General features: G+C 42.3%; 1 protein-coding gene across 1 annotated transcript; it reads left to right on the top strand.

Moving 5' to 3' along the window:
* The first annotated feature begins 313 nt into the window (after positions 1-313).
* PSMB1 (proteasome 20S subunit beta 1) lies at positions 314-18,390 on the top strand. Its single transcript, XM_065888770.1, has 6 exons — positions 314-470; positions 4,723-4,830; positions 7,681-7,762; positions 10,169-10,298; positions 16,945-17,051; positions 18,103-18,390. Exons 1-6 carry the CDS (start codon positions 358-360, stop codon positions 18,286-18,288), a joined length of 726 nt encoding a protein of 241 aa, XP_065744842.1. The 5' UTR covers positions 314-357; the 3' UTR covers positions 18,289-18,390.
* Positions 18,391-20,302: the final 1,912 nt, after the last annotated feature.

A 20,302-nucleotide genomic window follows, 5' to 3' on the forward strand; every position in this document is an offset into this window, starting at 1 on the left:
CCGAGTAATGCCAATCCCTGTTCGAAATATGGCTGTACCAATTTACGCTCCAGTAGAGTCTTCGAGCTTCCGTTGCTCTATAGTTTTGCCAATTTCTTTGTAAGGTCACACCTTAAAACTTTTATCCATCAAGAGTGATTTCGAGTGTTTCCTTGGGAGAGAAAGCCTTTACCTCGCTGTCAGCTCTCTTGGAAGAGCGGGCGCCGGCTGCTCACCGGAAGGTTACGGCGCTTGCCTCTAGGACCAATGACCGGCGTGAGACTGAGCGGCCGGAGGCAGCGCCGCGAAGCCGGAAGTGGCGCCATTTCCGGTGGGGGCCGCCATCTCGCCGTGAGACAGCAGAAGCGGAGCAGCGGGATGTTGTCCTCGGTAGCCGCGTACTCGGGCCCGGGCAGAGACCCGGACATGGAGCCTCACAGCGCCGTGGGCCCTTTGCAGCTTCGCTTTTCGCCCTACGCTTTCAACGGAGGGTAAAGCCCAGAGAGCCGCCGCTTCCTCTTTCTCCCCCCGTGTCCCTGCCTAAGGCTGTCGGCATGGCTACCCGGCTTTGCCCCGCCAGCCGCAGGCCTCCCTCTTCGTGGTTGCTCGGTTCGATCTTGTTCCTCAAGGCTTCACCGTACAGGCCGGTCACTGGGTCTCGATGTGGACGGGCAGGTTTGCGTGGACAGGAGGTAGAAATTGATATCTGGGCTGTGCTTTGGAAGAGCTTTAAAAATGTACCTAACCGTTCGTTACTATCTGAACGTGTTTCTCGCGCCAGCAGGCAAGGGGCAGGTTGAGCAACTGAGATGAAAGAGTTAGGCTTGATTGGCTGTGTCGTTAGATGTAGTTGTGTCTGTAGCTAAATGAAACTACTTTATCATTTTCTGTTATTTTAAATAGCGGGTAGGATTAGTCGGCCAGACTTAGTTTCATAGATGAGTGTTTATTTTTAAGGGTTAGCGTTAAGGGAAAAAAATACTCAGAAGGGGGACCTTTGAATATTGTATTCTTGCGTGTTGCATTCAAGTTGTCTTTTTTTTTTAGTTACCATCTTTATCTTAAATAATACTTTTCCTTGATAGTACACTAAAAGAATCAGGGTTATGGAAAAACACTCTGTTGAGGACTCCTAACAATGAAGAGCTGTATATTTAAGCACTGATTATAGTTTACCGACCAAACTTTGTACTTTAAAATATCCCCACCCAATTGGAACAAACAGATGGTCCTTTAAGGCAACCAGGTTAATTAATCAGGTCCTTATGGATTTGAAATTTTAATGCAGATTTTCACGGTATGTTGCAAACAGGGTGGAAGGCTATGATTTTAGCCTTGTTTCTGCCACTAAAGAGCATTGTGGTCTTTGGGTACCCCTCAACTTCTTGAACCCAGATTTCCTTGTCTTTCTTAGCTACTCATATTTTGGCGAGGGGAGAATCAAAAGAGAAGCATCTTGTAAATTGAAAGCAGTTATCTTTTTTAATCCTTATGATGACTGAGTGTTAGATGGTATATGCCTCAATTTTACAAATGAGCCTGGGCCCTTAGAAGTTAATTTTTTGTGTGTTTTTTTAAAAATTAATTAATTTATTTATTTATGGCTGTGTTGGGTCTTCGTTTCTGTGCGAGAGTTTTCTCCAGTTGTGGCGAGTGGGGACCACTCTTCATTCCGGTGTGCGGGCCTCTCACTGTTGCGGCCTCTCTTGTTGCGGAGCACAGGCTCCAGACGCACAGGCTCAGTAGTTGTGGCTCATGGGCCCAGTTGCTCCGCGGCATGTGGGATCTTCCCAGACCAGGGCTCGAACCCATGTCCCCTGCATCGGCAGGCAGATTCTCAACCACTGCGCCACCAGGGAAGCCCAGAAGTTAAATTTCTTTTTGTCACAGAGCTGGTGTGAAGTTGAGCCCCAGGATTTGAATCCATAGCTGTGTTGCCCTGGAGTTTATGTATGCTTTTATTATTGCACTTCTAAATATTTCCTATGACAACTAATGAAGTAGTTATACCACAAAATACGTTAATAGACCCATTTCATGAGGCAGTTGCAGATTCTATATAAGACTTATACGGTATTCAGTGTTCATTACCCACTTTTTAACCTTTGTAATCCAGTTACTGCCCTAAAGTTAGTTGCTATGGCTTTTCTCGTTATTGAATTACCTTTTCTCAGTCTTCGTTCTTTTTCTTTAATATTTACTCCTGCTGGCTCTTGGGCACCCTTTGCTTCTACAAAATAAGACTTAGTCCTATGTCTTTTTCTATTCTGACTAAATGTGGTTAAACCCCAATTGATTAGCCTTCACATTTGTCACTGAGTACTCTCACGTGTTTCATTTATGGGAAGATATTCCCAGATCTGTTTCTCCAGTTCTGCCTTTCATGAGCCCCTCGATTCTGGCTTCTTAAATTCAACTTTCCACCTGGATTTTCTGCTCTCACCATAACTTAAGATATTAAAACAAAAAGCAGGGCTTTCCTGGTGGTGCAGTGGTTGAGAGTCCGCCTGCCGATGCAGGGGACACGGGTTCATGCCCCAGTCCGGGAGGATCCCACATGCCGCGGAGTGGCTGGGCCCGTGAGCCATGGCCGCTGGGCCTGCGCTTCCGGAGCCCGTGCTCCACAACGGGAGAGGCCACGGTAGTGAGAGGCCCGCGTACCGCAAAAAAGAAAGCAAAAAGCAAACTAATTATTCCTCTCAATCACTTCTCATTTACTGCTTATAATTAGGCCATCATGTTGCTTGTCAGAGTTTAAAATCTTGGATGTCAAAATTGGCTCTTCCAGCGTCTAACACATTTTGGTAGTTACAAAAACCTGTACAGTTCGTGTGTTTATGTTTTTTGGATATACCTGTTTCTTCCTGTTCACGTTGCTACCTTCCTACTGCATTAGTCTTACTGAAAGAGTTTCCATCCTAATTTCACATATAGTGTTATTATCACAGCAGTCTTCTTAAAACTCCACTTTGCAAAAGGAACTTTTCTCATTCCACTCGTATAACCTTTGATTCCTCACAAAAATTCCTATATCTGTGCTTTTCCATGTGAGATTTTCTGCTGTTGGATCTGTCCATCACATAAGCCTTATGCCACTTCACTTGTATACACAAAAAGGGACTCCTGAATAAGTTGTTTGAATGTTTTATTTGAATTATACCAGTTTTCCTTTCTTCAGTGTTCATGTTGTGTGCAATGCCATCCTTTTGTACTTCAGAGTTTTAGTGCCATCCCACCTCGGTAAGAATAATGGCCTAAGATTTCTGAGCGCTTATGTTCTGTGAGGCACAGTGCAGGTGTTTTATGTGGGTCATGTCGTCTAATTCTCACAGCCACCCTTTAACACAGCAGCTGCTGCTATCATCACCTTGAACTTGATGATTTGTCCAAGGTCACAGAGCTGTTCAGTGGCAGGGACGGGTTTCGGGTAACTCCAGAGCCCAGGTTCTCAGTGATCATACTCTGCTGCCTCATGCTTACGCCACAAGGATCATAGCTAACACTTTACTGGAGGACCAGTTATGTGTCAGGCACTGGTATGAGGGGTTAACAATTATTAACTCATTTAATCCTCTTAGCACCCAAATAAGGTAGCTACTGTTATGATCTCTGATGCGCATATGAGGACATTGAGGCCTTGAGAATTTAAGCAGCTTACCCACCATCTCGTTACCTGCTAAGCAGGAGAGCCAGACTTAGAGCCCAGACGCTCTGCTTTTAGGGCTCATGCTCTAGACCTCCGCTCAACTGCTAGCATGAGCCACACAGCCACAAAGGGAAAGTCTGTTCTTTGTTGGTCCATTTTCCAACAGATAATTGGGTGTCTTCCTGAGTGCAAGACATAATATAAAGACTTGGATATAAAGAAATGAAAAACGTTAAGCCTTTGGACTTCCCTGGAGGTCCAGTGGTTAAGACTGTGCACTTCCAATGCAGGGGGCAGGGGTTCCATCTTAGTTCCCTGGCAAGGGAACTAAGATCCCACATGCCGCTTGGCGTGGCCAAAAAATACAAAATACAGAAATAATTTTACGGGGGTGGGGGGTGGTGGTGTGATGAATTGGGAGATTGGGATTGACATGTATACACTGATGTGTATAAAATGGTTGACTGATAAGAACCTGCTGTATAAAAAAATAAATTTAAAAAATAAACAGTGGGATAGGTTCTTAAAATGAGCAAATATATATTTATTTATACATATGTGCTTATGACTTTTATGTGCAAGAGAATAGAAATTTTTAAAAAACAGAAAAAAGAATAAATTTTTAAAAAGAAAAGAAAAACACTAATCCTCTCTTCTCTGAGCTCAGATAGCTGGTGTTGTAGCGCCACTATCTACACGTAACTGCCCTCCCACCCCCCCCCCACCCCCCCCACCCCCCCCACCCCACCCCCCGGCGGGCAGGGCCATGGCCTTTGGCTGTTTTATAGTATCGGTAGATGTTAATTTTTTGATGATGGTGATAATTTAGTGATTTGTTTCTGTTACCTTCTGCTAAGGAACCTTTGCTCTGATTGAGGCTTGTGTTTTTTATGAAGTACTTAATATTTTTTCCCAGGTGACTTGTAGCCAGGGATCCTTTCCCCTTATCTTTCCTCTGCCATCTGAATCCTGCACTTGCTTACATCTAGTATATTTTATCCCACTATATGCTGTGGAGCATTCTCATTTTGGGAAAGGTGTTATTACCATCCAGAAGAATTCATTAATTTTCTCTTTTGTCTTTCTTTTCCCCTCAGTACTGTATTGGCAATTGCTGGAGAAGATTTTTCAATTGTTGCTTCTGACACCCGATTGAGTGAGGGGTTTTCAATTCACACACGGGACAGCCCCAAATGTTACAAATTGTAAGTAAATATTTCTAAGGGCATATTCTCAGCATCTTGTGATGATTTAATGCTGCAGGAGATTTAACTTCTAAATGACTTGTTTCATGAATTTTTAAATTGCCTGTTTGGAGCTTAGCTTGCATTTTTGTTAGGAAATTGTTTTCTAATAATTCAGTATGTAGTCTTCATGATATTTGCCATATCTGGGTACCAACAGTGTTTTTGGTAACTTAAATATTTTTTACTTCAACATCTTATGAAAAATTTCAAATATACGACAAAGGTAGGATAATTTTGTAGTGAACACTCATACTATCACCTATATCTTATCAGTATTTTATTATTACTTTATCATACGTACTTTCATCCTTCTATGCATCCATTAATACGTTGAATTTTTTTTTAATCTGCACCTTAAAAAAGAAAATAACCTGAAACATTCAATTTAACCATATCGTAAGCAGTTGTATCCATGGTTCACAGTTTTAATGGGGTGCTTATATTTTTTCTAAAACATAAGAAAATAAAGTCATGTGTACAGGGGAAGAAAGTCTGCATAAATTACCTAAATGCATCTTGCATGTTAGCAGTGGTTTGTATTTAACATTTTTAGACACAGTTAAAAGTGGTGGTTACGCCTACGTTAGTCCACAAGATGGTCTTAACCTTGAATTGTAGCAGGAGTGGACTGATGAGGTTCGGGTCCTTTGGGTGGGCCTTGCGGTGCTGCAGGGCATGAGCTAGCCCACATCTTAACCTAAAGAACAGTAACCTTGTCTTCATCTTCCCAGTTCCCTTTCTGTCCTCTTCTGTCTTTTGATACCCCTTTCTCTTCTTTGATTTGTACTGTACCCATGCTATAATTTTTTCTTCTAAGTTGTAACTTTTATAATTTGAAAGTAGTAACGTCATAAATAAAATTTAAATACGTAATTTTATATATATTATCCTTGTGCAAGATTCTGCTCATCTTTGTAATGTTCTGTTTTAGTTTGTGTGCTGCCTAAATGAATACCCATTTTTTTTTAATGAAATTCTTCAGGTATATAGAGACAGAACATTAATGTGTTCCTGTCATGCATGTTTTGCACTAGACAATACATGCAGTTGAATTGCCTGTGTGCCTCTGATCCCATGCCCTTTGGGGCTGACCTAGAGCCAAGTCTGCCTCTTCCCCACCTGTTTGAGACTTACATTTCCTCTTTATTCTTTGCATAAAAACGCCTCTTCATTTATGTACCTGGATATTTGGCAAAAGCATTTTGAAGCTCAGATTTTGTCCTACCCTCTTGGTACTGTCAACTCTTTTTAGTAGTATAGGCAGTGAAGCCTTATGGTGTACTGGGGGTCTTAGGCTCAGTGCAGTGAGGTTGGGTATAGGGGTGGATCAGGAAATGCTGGTGGTGCCCCTGGAGGTGCCAGTGGTCTCCCCAGCTGGACACGTATGTTTTGTATGAGTCATTCTTATATTTCTGAAAGGAAGGGTATCGTGTGGCCTCTGCTGATTATCTCTTGATGAGATTGGTTTGTGTTTCCTTATACATGTCAAGACTTGGGAATTAATTTTTGAGACATAGATGTACCAAAATTTTACCAGTTTCCCTCTGGTGGGCATTTGGGTTGTTTTTGTTTGTTTTGTTTTGGAGAGCCATTAAAATAATACGTATACTTACACACAAGTGAACCCAGAGTATATCTTTGCAAACTTGCATAAGTATATTGACTGGATGAATTTCTGGCAGTGGAATTATTGAGTGAAAATGGTGTGCATTTAAATTTCTACTAGATACTGTCAAACGAGCCTTCTAAAAACTTGCATCAGTGTATCCTCTTTGCCAGTATCTGAGAGTACACATTTTCCACAACGTCACCAGCATTAGGCATTATTAGTCTAATAGATTGAAATCATCTCTTATTTAGATTTGAATTTCTGCTTGGCATGGAGGTTCTTTTATATGTTTATGGTGACTTGTGTCTCTTTTTATGTGACTTTCATATAAGTTACCCATCTTTCCATTGTGTTTTTTTTTTAATTGAGGTATAATTGACATATAATAGTTTCAGGTATACAACATAATGATTCTGTATTTGTATATATTGCAAAATGATCACAATTAGTCTGGTTAATATCTGTTACCACACATAGTTACGACATTTGTTTCCTTGTGGTGAGAACTTCTAAGATCTACTCTCTTAGCAACTTTTAAATACGCAACACAGGCTTATTAACTGTAGTCACTATGCTGTGTATTACATCCCCATGAGCCATTGTGCTGTTAATGCTTTCCATATTTTTAGGAACCCTTTGTAGAATAAGGAAATTAAAATTAGACTTTGGTTGTATGTACTACAAATATATTTCCTTAGTTCTTTTTTTTTTTCTTTTTGGCTATGCCGAGTGGCTTATGGGATCTCAGTTCCCCGACCAGGGATTGAACCTGGGCAACGGCGCTCTTGGTTCTTTTTTAAAACTTTGTTCATTGTATTTTTATAGAAGTTTTAATTTTTTATGTAATAAAATTTATAAAGCTTTTCTGTGTGGACATTGGGTTGTATCATATGTAAATTGGCTTGAGTTGTGAGCTAAACTAGCTGCTCACAACTCAACCTAAGGTTGTAAAAAAATTCAGTCATATTTTCCTTAGTCCATTCATAGTTTCATTTATTCTTTTGAGTGAGATGTTGGGATACAGGACCTCCCAACCCCCCCCCCCCCCCGCCTCCCCCCAAAAAGAGCTAACTAAATAGTTGTCCCATTACCATTTGGTGAATAATGGGAATGGGAGTTTTCAATTTAAAATTACCCAAGACATGTCTTCCTCTACTGTCAAACCAACTCAGTTTCCTGAAATGTGGTTTTTTTTACAGAACAGACAAAACAGTCATTGGATGTAGCGGTTTTCATGGAGACTGTCTTACCCTGACAAAGATTATTGAAGCAAGACTAAAGGTAGATGCCTTTGTATATGTCTGCACTATTGAAAGCTAATAACAGTCCTTTAGGTTCTTTTAAGCATATACATCATGACTTGCTCAGAATAGCTGCAGAAGAGCTAGACGTCTAGCAGGTGAAACTCACCTATCCTGGAAGTGAAATGATAGTGTTAATGCAGCATCATCAAAGTAGCACAGTATGAAACTACAGCAAGTTCCTTTTGTTAAAATATATGTACAGTATAAAATAAAGGATTATCTACCTTTTTTGAGGCAGACTGGGAGGGGTTTCTTCTGAAGACACTCTTCCCTCAGAAATGAAACAAATCAATTTCTGCAGAGGAGGCAAGCTTTTAGACCGAAGCTTGGTCTGGAGCACCGCCAGCTGACATGCTCTCTTTATAGCACTGCACTGTTAGCAAGAGCAGGAGAAGAAGGAACAAACCAGCTGTTTGGACCAGAGGCACAACCTGCGCCATTGTCACCTGCCCCTCAACAGGCTTTAGTTGACAGCTAGCTGAGGAAGGAGATTTGATGCAAGGTGGATGAGGGTGGAAGAGACGAAAAGGGTGGTATTCGGAAGAAGTAAGAGAACGAGACAGACTAACCTGTTTTACAGTTTTTAAAGGGCTGACATTGCCTGCATGTCTTTTGTGGGAGCTGGGGAGGCATAAAGAACAAAGGAATGCTGACTTGATGAAAGCAGAGGCCCGTCTGGATTTTGATCATCGCCTGTGTGTATTAGCAGTGTTTGCTGCAAGTAGTTTCAGGGAGAATAGGATAGGTGTAATTTGGACTGTACTAAAGTGGATTTTATCTGTAATAATAACCAGTAACTACTCTCTTCTTAGTTGATAACAGTATAGGGTTGGAGTAGGATTCTCAGTCACCATATGTCAGTATTCAGAAATGTAGCTCTGTCTCTTAATCAGTTGCAGCCTGCTGACATTTTTTAAACTGCTGATATTTACAGTGTCAATATTATATGCTGTTAATTTTCTTATTTAATTTTGTAGGCTACGTGTCATAATTTTTAATTTAGTAGTTGGTTAAGTCCAGCTGGTACATGAAAAAGTGAGCCGGGTTGGTCGCGTTCTGTTTTGCCTATTTGTGAATAACCTTTAAGATTATGTGTGATGTCACTGGAGTATGTAATGAATTTGTTTAACTGATACTTGCTTTTTGAATGTGTAGAAATGATTTCATTTACTATTTATCAATTGCTAACATTTATTTAAAACCTATTTATATTGAAAGCTTTAGTGACTTATATTTGTTGATGTATTTGTATGATTCCTAATGCATATTTTATAAATGGCATTTAGAGGACAAAAATAAACATGACATGGAGAGTTGTTAATAAAATAAAACAAGCAACAGTGAGTTGAACTCAATGTACAGTCCTTGAAATTTTTCTTTCATATATTATTGTGTAAATGTTTAGGTGATTAAATGTTGGTGCTCGGTTTTGAAATGAAATGAAATGAAGAATTTTCTTTAAAACCGTGGAAAAAATGTTTCTATACACTGATTTATCCAAGTAGCTCATTTCTCATCTTTCTTCAGTATTTGTCATTGTTTGATTTTATAGTACTTCTTAGGTTTCTCTTTAGAGATGTTTGCTATGTAGCTGACAAATTGGTGAACTTAAATTTATTTTATTGGATAATTTGGGATTCCTAAGGATGTAGTAAATCTGAGATTGGCAATCACTGTATAAGATGCTGTTTGGGGTACTTCTGTTCTCCATGGTAGATGCTCTAAGGGTCAAGACCACTGTGCTGTATTCACACACAGTAAGGCCGCTGCCCTCGCACCTCACAGGTACCTACTCTGCAAAGAGACGGACTTACGTCTGAGTCTGATCAGGAGTTAGCATAGCAGATATCTTCAGCTTTATGAGCCATTTGGTTTCTGTGGCAACTGTTCAACTCTGCCCTTGTGCAAAAGCAGACGGACAATATGTAATGAATGAACGAGACTGTGTTCCAATAAAACTTTATAGAAACAAGTGGTGGTCTGAATTTGGCCCATGGACTTTCCTGACCACTGTCTGTTTGCAGAGTGGAGAGCTGGATTTGGAACATCCTCTCCAGGTCGCCTCATATGCTCTGTTTGTATATATTTGCTCTTGAGTTAGCAGTGCCTGGGATAAGGATGGCATGGAAAGTAGTCTTTAAACCAAAGAGCTGAGGGCAAACTTAGCATTCTTTCCGATAGAAGTGTTTGTAGCCCCCAAAAATGATAGGACATAATAAAGTATTTTATTTTAGTAGTATTATGTTGTTTGATCATGAAAGAAACAGGTATCCTTTCCCATTTCACCAAGATAGGCTTTCATTCTTTTCAATTTACTGTTCATTGTTCTAGTCTTTAATATATTCTGCCTCTACATGCCTGTTATTTTTGTTAATAATTGCAGATGTACAAACATTCCAATAATAAGGCCATGACAACAGGGGCGATTGCTGCAATGCTGTCTACAATCCTGTATTCTAGGCGCTTTTTTCCCTACTATGTGTACAACATCATCGGGGGACTCGATGAAGAAGGTAGGATGTTTTCTTTCTGGGTGATGAATGGGGTGGCATTTCTTAGATGTGTGTGTGTTTCAAACCAGAGTTGAAAAGAACCGGATACCCTCTTGCCCAGCAACTTCATTTTCTCATAATTAAAGCAGTGAAGAAACTGAAGCTAGGGCTTCCCTGGTGGCGCAGTGGTTGAGAGTCCGCCTGCCGATGCAGGGGACACGGGTTCATGCCCCGGTCTGGGAAGATCCCACATGCTGCAGAGCGGCTGGGCCCGTGAGCCATGGCCGCTGAGCCTGCACGTCCGGAGCCTGTGCTCCGCAACGGGAGAGGCCACAACAGTGAGAGGCCCGCGTACTGCAAAAGAAAGAAAGAAAGAAACTGAAGCTAAAAGGGAAATAAATGATTATCCAGAGACACACAGGAAGTGGTGTATTAAGTGAATGTTGGGCAGTCAGTTGTTTTACTATTTTCTCAAGATCTTGCATGAATTTGATAGTATATTTAGCATTTTAATCTTACAGAAAGAAACCTGACTTCGAGAAGCTTGACCTAAGTATGAGTCTAAGTAAGACAAACATACTTCAAAAGGTTTTTATGAAAGTAATGTGTTAAAGAAGTGCATTCCCACCAGTATTTTTGGATAATTTTAAAAATCCCTCTTGGATTTTCTGTCAGAGTCATACCAGGAGGGCCAGTGAAAATCAGCATCATTACTTGACATTTCCATGCTGTTTTTGATCCAAAGCATGGATCCAAGGGCAGCAGTGTTTTTCACCAGGTCTGATTTGAATTGACTTGTAGTTGCTTCCAGAAATCAAATACAGTCCCCAGGACAGGTCTGCGCTGCCTTTTAGAGTAGTCCAGTGTAAAAAGGAGTTACAGAAATGTCTTGGGTATCATTGAAACGAGTCTATCTTTCTGAGAGGGAAGGTTTCTGGGTAGGATGGAGTCAGGTTCTTCTCATCTCCTCTCTCGTTTTTACTCCTGTCCATTCCTGTTCCGTGGGTTTTTTCTTTGTTCTCCCTCTCTCTCTCTCACCTCTGCCCCTGTATGTGACCTCTGGGAGCATTCCGATCATTTTACCTACCATGGTTTATATGTAGACAAATTAGGTTGACACAGTTTTTTCAGGCTTTCAAACTTGCTTGAAAACGAAGAGAAAATATAAAGCACAGAAATGGTGCATAGAAATTAATTACACTTAACCTGGGTAATTAAATTCTAGCCACAGGTTAGCTTGCCCCAGCATGCTGGACACTTCTGGTGCCTTTTTTGACTTCAGTTATGTCTGACTTGAATGTCAGGTTAATAAATTCAGATTTTAACAATATTAATAATAGCTACCATTGAATTTCAGCAGCCCAGACAACGTCCTTTGAGTTTTTCTGAGCATCAGACTGATTGGAGAAACCTCGTGTGTGCTGAACGGCAGAGCTAAGGCTTGGATTTGCTTGACTTCACAGCCCTCTTCTTTGATTTCCAGGAGATTACACTCGCTTGTTTTGGTGGTATTCTCAGGCATTTCTAACCTTTTTTTCCCCCCTCTAATCTTGTCTGGTTTGATTTGATTTGATTCCTTAGAGGAATTTATGTGTGTAGTAAAGCAGTCCTTTGCCGCGTTTTTCTGTTTCCCAGGACAGCCTTCAGCTCTTTCACCCGTGCTTTCCTCTTTCTTGGTTTATTTCCTTGTTTGGTGGTGTGCATCTCTAGAGAAATTTCTGAAGAAAGGAATCAGGAGACCTTTTTGAGTCCTTGTTTTTTGAGTCTTTTCTTTATCCTGCTGTTCTGAAAGGTTCCAGCGAGGCTCCTCGCCCAGAGTCTTGGCTCATTTATTTTGTCTCCTCTACTTTCCTCCTCCTCTCCCAACCCTGCCTTCTCCACAGCCACCTGGGTTATGATCCATAGTTTCTCATTTTTTCCCCTGCATGTTGTCCACCTGTTTATTTTTTTGTTCTGCTCTGAAGATTTCCTCAACTTCAATGCCTCATTCTTTACTGAGCTTTCTATTTTTGCCATCATTAATTTCCAAGAGCTTTTTCTTTATTTGTTAGCTCCTTTATTTTTAGTGTCCTGTTACTGCTAGATTTTTTTTTTGTACTTCTTTGAAATTTTCTTGTGTTCTCTGCATTTTCTCCAACTGCTTTTTTTTTTTTTTTGCCGTGCGCCGGCCTCTCATTGTTGTGGCCTCTCCCGTTGCGGAGCACAGGCTCCGGACGCGCAGGCTCAGCAACCATGGCTCACGGGCCCAGCCGCTCCGCGGCATGTGGGATCTTCCCAGACCGAGTCACGAACCCGTGTCCCCCTGCATCGGCAGGCGGACTCTCAACCACTGCGCCACCAGGGAAGCCCCAATTGCTTTTTTTTAATGCATAATTTGATAAGTTTGGAATATGTATACACCCACTGAGACAATTTATTCCTTTTTTAAAATTTTATTTATTTGTTTTTATTTTTGGCTGCATTGGGTCTTCGCTGCTGAGCGTGGGCTTTCTCTAGTTGCAGCGAGTGGGGGCCTGCTCTTCATTGTGGTGCGTGGGCTTCTCATTGTTGTGGCTTCTCTTGTGGAGCACGAGCTCTAGGCGTGCAGGCTTCAGTAGCTGTAGCACTCGGGCTCAGTAGTTGTGGCTCGCGGGCTCTAGAGCACAGGCTCAGTAGTGGTGGCGCACGGGTTTAGTTGCTCCACGGCATGTGGGAAGAGATCTTCCCGGGCCAGGGATTGAACCCCTGTCCCCTTCATTGGCAGGCAGATTCTTTACTGTGCCACCAGGGAAGCCCTCAGATTGCTTTCTTCATCTTGTTTATTTTTGGCTGCTGCCTTCTACATTGGAGGCTTCCTTCAAATTTCTTTTGAATTTTGGCCGTCCATTTGTACTAAAGATTGATAATCAAAATTTGGTCATAAAGGTCTGCACTGAAGGAGCACATCAGCTCTCCATTTAACACTTCTGTTTTTGTACCTGCCTTTTACCCTGTCTATGCTTAAGCCTGGTGCCTCCAAGTCCAGAGCCTCTGCTGAAGTTTTGAGACTTTTTTTTTTTTTTTTTGGCTGCCTTGGGTCTTCATTGTTGTGCGCAAGGAGCAGGGGCTACTCTTGGTTGCGGTGCGCAGGCTTCTCATTGCGTTGTCTTCTCTTGTGGCGGAGCATGGGCTGTAGGTGCGCGGGCTTCAGTAGCTGTGGCTTGTGGGCTCTAGAGCGCAGGTTCAGTAGTTGTGGCACACAGGCTTAGTTGCTCCACGGCATGTGGGATCTTCCCGGACCAGGGCTTGAACCCGTGTCCCCTGCATTGGCAGGCGGATTCTTAACCACTGAGCCACCTGGGAAGTCCCTGTTTTGAGATTTTATTTCCTGTCTTTTGTGTTGGTGGAAGTGGGGCTCTGTTCCTATGGAGACCCTCAGGACACTGGGTCAACAGCTGACTTTAGCACACAGTCGACAGCTATCTACTTTGACCTCTGTGCCCTTACCTCTCCAGTTGCAATCATGCCCTCTTGTAAAAAATTTTCCCCAAGTTAATGAGGGCTTTAGTTTTTCTGTAATGAAAACAATAATGCTTATAGAAGTCAAATAGTACTGGAAGATACAAAGATAAAAGTAGTAATCCCCCAAAGCCTGTCCCTAGAGATAATTACTATTCAACTTCTAGTGAACATGCTTTTAGATATCTTGGTGTGCATACGTGCTTGTACACTACGTAAGTAGGATGTAGTTTATACGTTCTTCTGAGACTGTCCAGTGGATGTATTATCACTGAGGTAGCTTTATGCTGGTGGATAAAGGCATGCATACTGATTCCAGGCTGACATGGGATAGGGCGGCACCATAGTTTCCCCACCAGTCCTCTGAGGATTATTTAGGTTGTTTCCAGTTTTCTTAATATAAACAATATGACAACTCCTGTACATACAATTTTGTGTATTTCTCCGACCCAGCTTATCTCCCTGGAAAAAATTCCTAGAAGTCGAGCTTCTGGGTCAGAGAATATCTATGTTTGCATCCTGCTGACACCATGGGCGTGCCCTTCAGAAACAGTCCTCCTGCACTCCACCAGCAGGGGTGTGAGTACCTTCTTTTGTTTTGGGTTTTTTTGGTTCTGTTTTCGCATCCTAACCAGTCTTAGAATTTTAACACATTCTAGGTCTTTGCCTAGTAAATACTTTGTTGTTTTAATTTATATGTATTTTTTGTTTGTAGAGGTTGGGTGTCTTCGTGTTTATTGCCCTTTGCATTTCTTTGGAGACTGACCCATGTCTTAATCTTTGCTTATTCCCTTATTCGCAGGTCAATCTTTTTCTTACTGATTTATAAGAACAACTGTGTTAACCCTGTGTAACGTGTGTGGCAGATGCCGTGCACGAGCGTTCTTGGTCTCTGACCTTTTGGGATGTGTCTTGAGCTATACAGAAGTTCCTGACTTTCATACAAATCTGTCAGTCTTTTCTTTATGGTATTGAGTGTCTTATCTTTGTTAGAAACGCCTTCCCCATCAAAGGTTTACCTGTGTTTTTTTCTAGGACTTGTCTGGTTTTATTTTATTTTTTACTTTGAAATCATCGCACTTTTTAAGAATTTTTTTTTTTAATTTTTTTTTTTTTTTTTTTTTTTTTTTTAGCGGTACACGGGCCTCTCACTGTTGTGGCCTCTCCCGTTGCGGAGCACAGGCTCCGGACACGCAAGCTCAGCAGCCATGGCTCACGGGCCCAGCCGCTCCGCGGCATGTGGGATCCTCGCGGACCGGGGCACGAACCCGTGTCCCCTGCACTGGCAGGCGGACTCTCAACCACTGTGCCACCAGGGAAGCCCCAAGAATTATTTTGATGAGGAAAATCCCTTTATACTTACAGCCAAGATTCATGCCTTCTGCACTCATGTTACAGATGTCTCTTGCTTTTTCTAAGGGAGTCTTTGAAGCTGTGGTCTTGGGTATATTCCACTCTTTTGTTTTCCTCAAAGCTGGTGTGTGTGGTTTTCTGAGATTGGTTTACCCTTGGGTAAATCTTTTGAGCCTCATTTTACTTGTGGCCTATTGGCCTCATGAGCGATACGGTTGTTCTTTTGGCTTTATACCTCATAGCGCTCCTTTATGTGTTGAAGTTAGTGGCCTTGCTTGCTGTGACCTTGTTTCTTGTTCTAAGCCTGCTCCCAGGAGAGCACTTCTCCAGGCTCTTTCAGGTGCTGCCTCCTCAGCCGGGTTAGGGTTACGGTTATATCTCCGTAATTCTGTGGTGGGAAAAATACACACAGCTAACGTTGGCAGTTGTCCATGGTAGTAAGATTGTCCTTATCTCACATCTCCCAGGGTAACTACTGGAGTGTTTCAGTTATGGCATACTGTGTTTTAAAAATCAGTTGTATCACTTTTAAGTCATACCTTATAAATGATCCGTGATTTCTCACACTCAGAACACAGTTGTTTTAAAAGGCCTTTTTAAAAGTTAGTGACATGTATTCTTTGTAATAAACTCAATACCAGAGCATATAAAGTGATTCCCTTCTTTTCTTGTCTGTAATCCCACAAAGATGAGTAACTACAGTTTACTTATTCATCTTTCCATATGTTTTTGTGTGTATATATAAATGTGTGTAGTTTACTCAATGCCTTTAAACAAAAATAGGGCTGTACTCTACATAGCACAGAGCTCTTTATTTTACATTGTCCTATGGATGTGTCCCACAGACCTGTCCTCCTCTTCCTAGTCTGCACACTGCTATGTTGACATACCATTTTCTGCTAATGGATTTGGTTGCTTGTAAATTTTTGCTCTGTAAGAGATACAGAAATGATCTTGTACATATTGCTTTGTGTGTTTATGTAAGCATTACTTGTAGGTAAATCTTAATTCTGTAAGTGAAATTATTACTGGGTCATAGGGTACGTACTTTTTCTCTAGTTGCGGCGAGCGGGGGCTACTCTTCGTTGCGGTGCGCGGGCTTCTCATTGCGGTGGCTTCTCTTGTGGCGGAGCACGGGCTCTAGGCACGTGGGCTTCAGTAATTGTGGCTCGCAGGCTCTAGTGCGCAGGCTCAGTAGTTGTGGTGCTCAGGCTTAGTTGCTCTGTGGCATGTGGGATCTTCCCGGAGCAGGGATTGAACCCATGTCCCCTGCATTGGCAGGCAGATTCTTAACCATTGCGCCAGAGAATTCCAGGGAAGTCCCTGGAATTGCTTCTTAATTAAATTGCTTTTTTATGGTGCTGATGCTAAAGAGTGTGCTTTCTATTAGTTTAAAAGTACACAGTAAGTTTTTCATGCTTCTCACGTTTAGCACCAGGGAAATCTTACACTTGTGTCTATACTGCAACTACACCAGTTAGATTTTTAGGAATGTTGTGAGGAGTTTGGTGCAGAACTTAGAGCAGGACCTGTGATTGTTAACTAGTGAACCTGTTGAGACCACATACATAGTGGGAGCCACGGCGTGGTAATCGGTGACGGTAGCTTGAACAGAGCATGACGCTCCTGGTGGCAAACGCCTTAGTGGACAGGAGTGGGCAGGTGGGCCTCCGAGTGCATTCTGAGGGGAGGGGAGGGGAAGGGCAGACTGCACTAATTCTGAAATTTTAGCCAAGTTGATAGTCATTTTGTATCACATTTTGAGTAGATTTATTTTTACCACGATTTGGGAATGTGGTCAAGATGCATCCTTATGGAGACTGTTTTCTTCTTCAAGGGAAGGGAGCTGTGTACAGTTTTGATCCCGTGGGTTCTTACCAGAGAGACTCCTTCAAGGCTGGAGGCTCAGCCAGTGCCATGCTGCAGCCCCTGCTTGACAACCAGGTAATAAGACTGCGTCCAGGGGGCGGTGGCATTAGCACGAAGTCCCTCCTCTGCGTTCTCTTCACCAGCCTGGGGGAGTGTGGGAGTCAACGCTTTCTTGTAACTCGCTGCTGAGTTTGCTGGGCTGATTTGCCCCACCCAGCCTTCTTGTCTCTGTTCCACTGGTTCTCCTGCCGCCCCTCCCTTCCACGGCTCCAGCTTCTTCCCTGTTCTCACGGCTTTGAAGGCGCCTCTGTCTACAATGGTTGGTCTGTGTTTTTGGTTCTCCTCTTGCTATTTTTACCTGAAATCATGAAAATGCATTTCTCCCCCAATCTCACCGTTTCTATGTCACCTCGTTTTGTATTCTAATTTCCAAGTATATTTTTAATTTGCCCCCTTTTCTGTTACTGCTGGCTACATTCAGGCTTGCATGGCATCTTGCCTGGATCACTGTGTTTATTTCCTAACATCCTTTTTGCCTCCAAGCTTACTTCCCTATTTCATCCTCCTTGCTTGTCTAAAATTCGTTGCGTAGTATGTAGTTACTTCTGCTTATCGCTTATCTGCCTCATCTCCTGTCGCTCCATATTCCACTCAGATCCTTGAAGTGATGTGCCTTCCCATCTCCATCCCTTTGGAGATACCACAGCCTCCATCTGGAATGTTACTCCATCCTTGAACTCATTTATCCTTTAGCACTCCTCTACTTAGATGTATTTTCTGCTGAAGCCTTTCTTTTCTTCTCCCAGGAGATTTAGTTAGGACAGCTTGGGGCTCTCCTGGCTCTATTTTCTTCTTAGTTTCAGTAGATTCTGTAACGATAGTTTGCTTACATATGTTCACGCCTCTGCTGTGTGCTTCTCAAGAGCAGGGGCTTTGTCTCGGTGGATATTGGTCAGGTGTTAGGTACGTGTAATTCAGCCAGGTCTGGAAATATTTCAGTTGAGGGACATTTGAAGTTTGTGTGAGGTACTCGTTTTGAACCCTGAGACGTGTGAAAGCTTTGGGGGAGACTGGACTGCCTTTGTGTGGTCACATGATGCCTCATCCGAGGTTTCTGTCCTACCAGGTTGGTTTTAAGAACATGCAGAATGTGGAGCATGTCCCACTGTCCTTGGACAGAGCCATGCGGCTTGTGAAAGACGTCTTCATTTCTGCTGCCGAGAGGGACGTGTACACTGGGGACGCACTCAGGATCTGCATCGTGACCAAGGAGGGCATCAGGGAGGAGACTGTGCCTCTGCGGAAGGACTGAGTTCTGTGCCGTTGTCCTTGATTAGTTCAAAATTGGTTAAGTTTGTACCTTGGAACTGTTGGACTGATCTGTTTTATTAAAGAATAAAACCCCAAACACTTATTTTGTTATGACTTGTTTTCTTCCAGGACAGAACTAGGAAGTAGAGTTTCTTTTTCCTTTCGTTTTCTTCATTCTTCCTGTATTTTTCTGTCATCCAGAGCTATTTTTGTATTTTAAGGATACAAAATCTTTTAGCTTTCATCTATCTGGGAAAGTTCACTGTTTTGATCAGCTTATCGTCTTATGGTAGGTCAGCCCATCTTATGAAGAGAGGGTTTGGAATTTATTTAGTCCACCCAGCTTGCCTTGAAGGGCAGATTACCTTTAAACCACCTCAGTTTTGTTAAGGCATTAATGGATATAAGTAGAATATGTTAAGATTTATCATCCCTGGGATTGTTAAACAGTCTGGAATGGCTGTTTTGGAGGAAAATCTTTAAATCAACCAGAATAGAAGAAAACTGTAAAAGCAAATAGCCCTTTAAACGGGCTTTAGCCAGAAATCTGGAATAATTTGTATAAACACTTTGGAAATGTTAAAATTGATACCTAAATTTCGATAGAGTGTTTGCTTTAGAGCTAATGTTAAGTGCACTTTGGCTCCATCAAATGGGATGGAGTCAACATTGGATGTGGGAGTAATTTTCTTGATGTCGAACAAGTCAAATTCTGTGCTACGTAGGGGTGTGATTTGCCTCGCGGCCAATTTTACCGTTGGCCTTCCATGAGGAATTTAAATGATCAAAACCCCGTAGAGGATACATATTTTAAAATTTGCTCGAGAGGTATTTGTTGAATACTCTGTCACAGGCACCAAGGATGCAGTGGTGGCATCTCATTCATTTCTCTTAAAACATCACAACTGGAAACTAGACTATCCCATTCAAAGTACACATTTGTCGTCTTTATTATACCAGTTATCCAGAGACACAGAATCAGTAGGATACAGACGGAGATTTATTATTGGTAACTGGCTCACATGGTTATGGAGGCTGAGGCGTCCCATTTCCTGTGGTCTGCAGCCTTGAGACCCAGGAGGCGGGGGGGCATGGGTTCCAGTTCGAGTCTGAAGGCCTGAGACCAGGAGAGCCGACGGGGTGAGATCCTGTCCCCAAGGACGAGGGAAGGCGGCAGTCCTAGCTCAACAGGGAGCGAGAATGATTGGGTGATGCCCACCCAAACCGGGGAGGGCAACAACCTCCTCACCCAGAAACCCTCACAGACGCCCAGAAATAATATTTAGCCAAATATCTCGGTACCCTGTCATCCAGTCAAGTCGACGTTAAATTAACCATTATATAAGCTACAGGTGTATTTTACTTTTCATTTCAAAGGATTTTCTGTTGATTTGGGGTTCAGTTTTTCACTGCTTAAAGTTATGTATATTGTGCCTAAAATGTTTCTATAAGGTCCTCACCTCCTGAGGTTTCTAGGACCATTTTTTCCCCCACCCTCAGGTGCAAATTATTTTAGCATAATATTCCTCTAGACCGTGAACGTGGTCTCATTTGAAGGCCTTGTCCAGAATGTGCTAGATATGGACCCTTCTGGAGCTCCCTCTGACTGCAGTTGCTTGAGTGGCTTTTATAGGTCATTCAATCACAAGTGCTCACCTTAAAAAGGCAGCCTTTTAGCACTTTGATAGATCGGAGGTGCCGGCCTTTAAGGTCCTGATTAGAAAGCTGCCGTTACGTTGTGACTTTGCTTTACAGATGAGTTACATTCCCGCCTGTAGCACAGAATTGAAAGAATCTGATAATATTGGAAATTGTTGGGGGAAAGGAGTACTTACTCTTTGGAGGTATTGTATTAGCCATGGCTTTGATTTACACACACACTGAATTGGGATGCTGTGTAGATGTTTGGTTTTTCTTTAATTATCAGAGCAGAAATGCTTTTTTGCAGTCTGCTCGACAGGGCTGCCCAGTTGGGGTAGCGCTGGCTCAGAGTTGAGCCTGTGACGGGCAGGGGC

This window comes from Phocoena phocoena, chromosome 12, assembly GCF_963924675.1.
Source record: "Phocoena phocoena chromosome 12, mPhoPho1.1, whole genome shotgun sequence".
Lineage (NCBI taxonomy): Eukaryota > Metazoa > Chordata > Mammalia > Artiodactyla > Phocoenidae > Phocoena > Phocoena phocoena.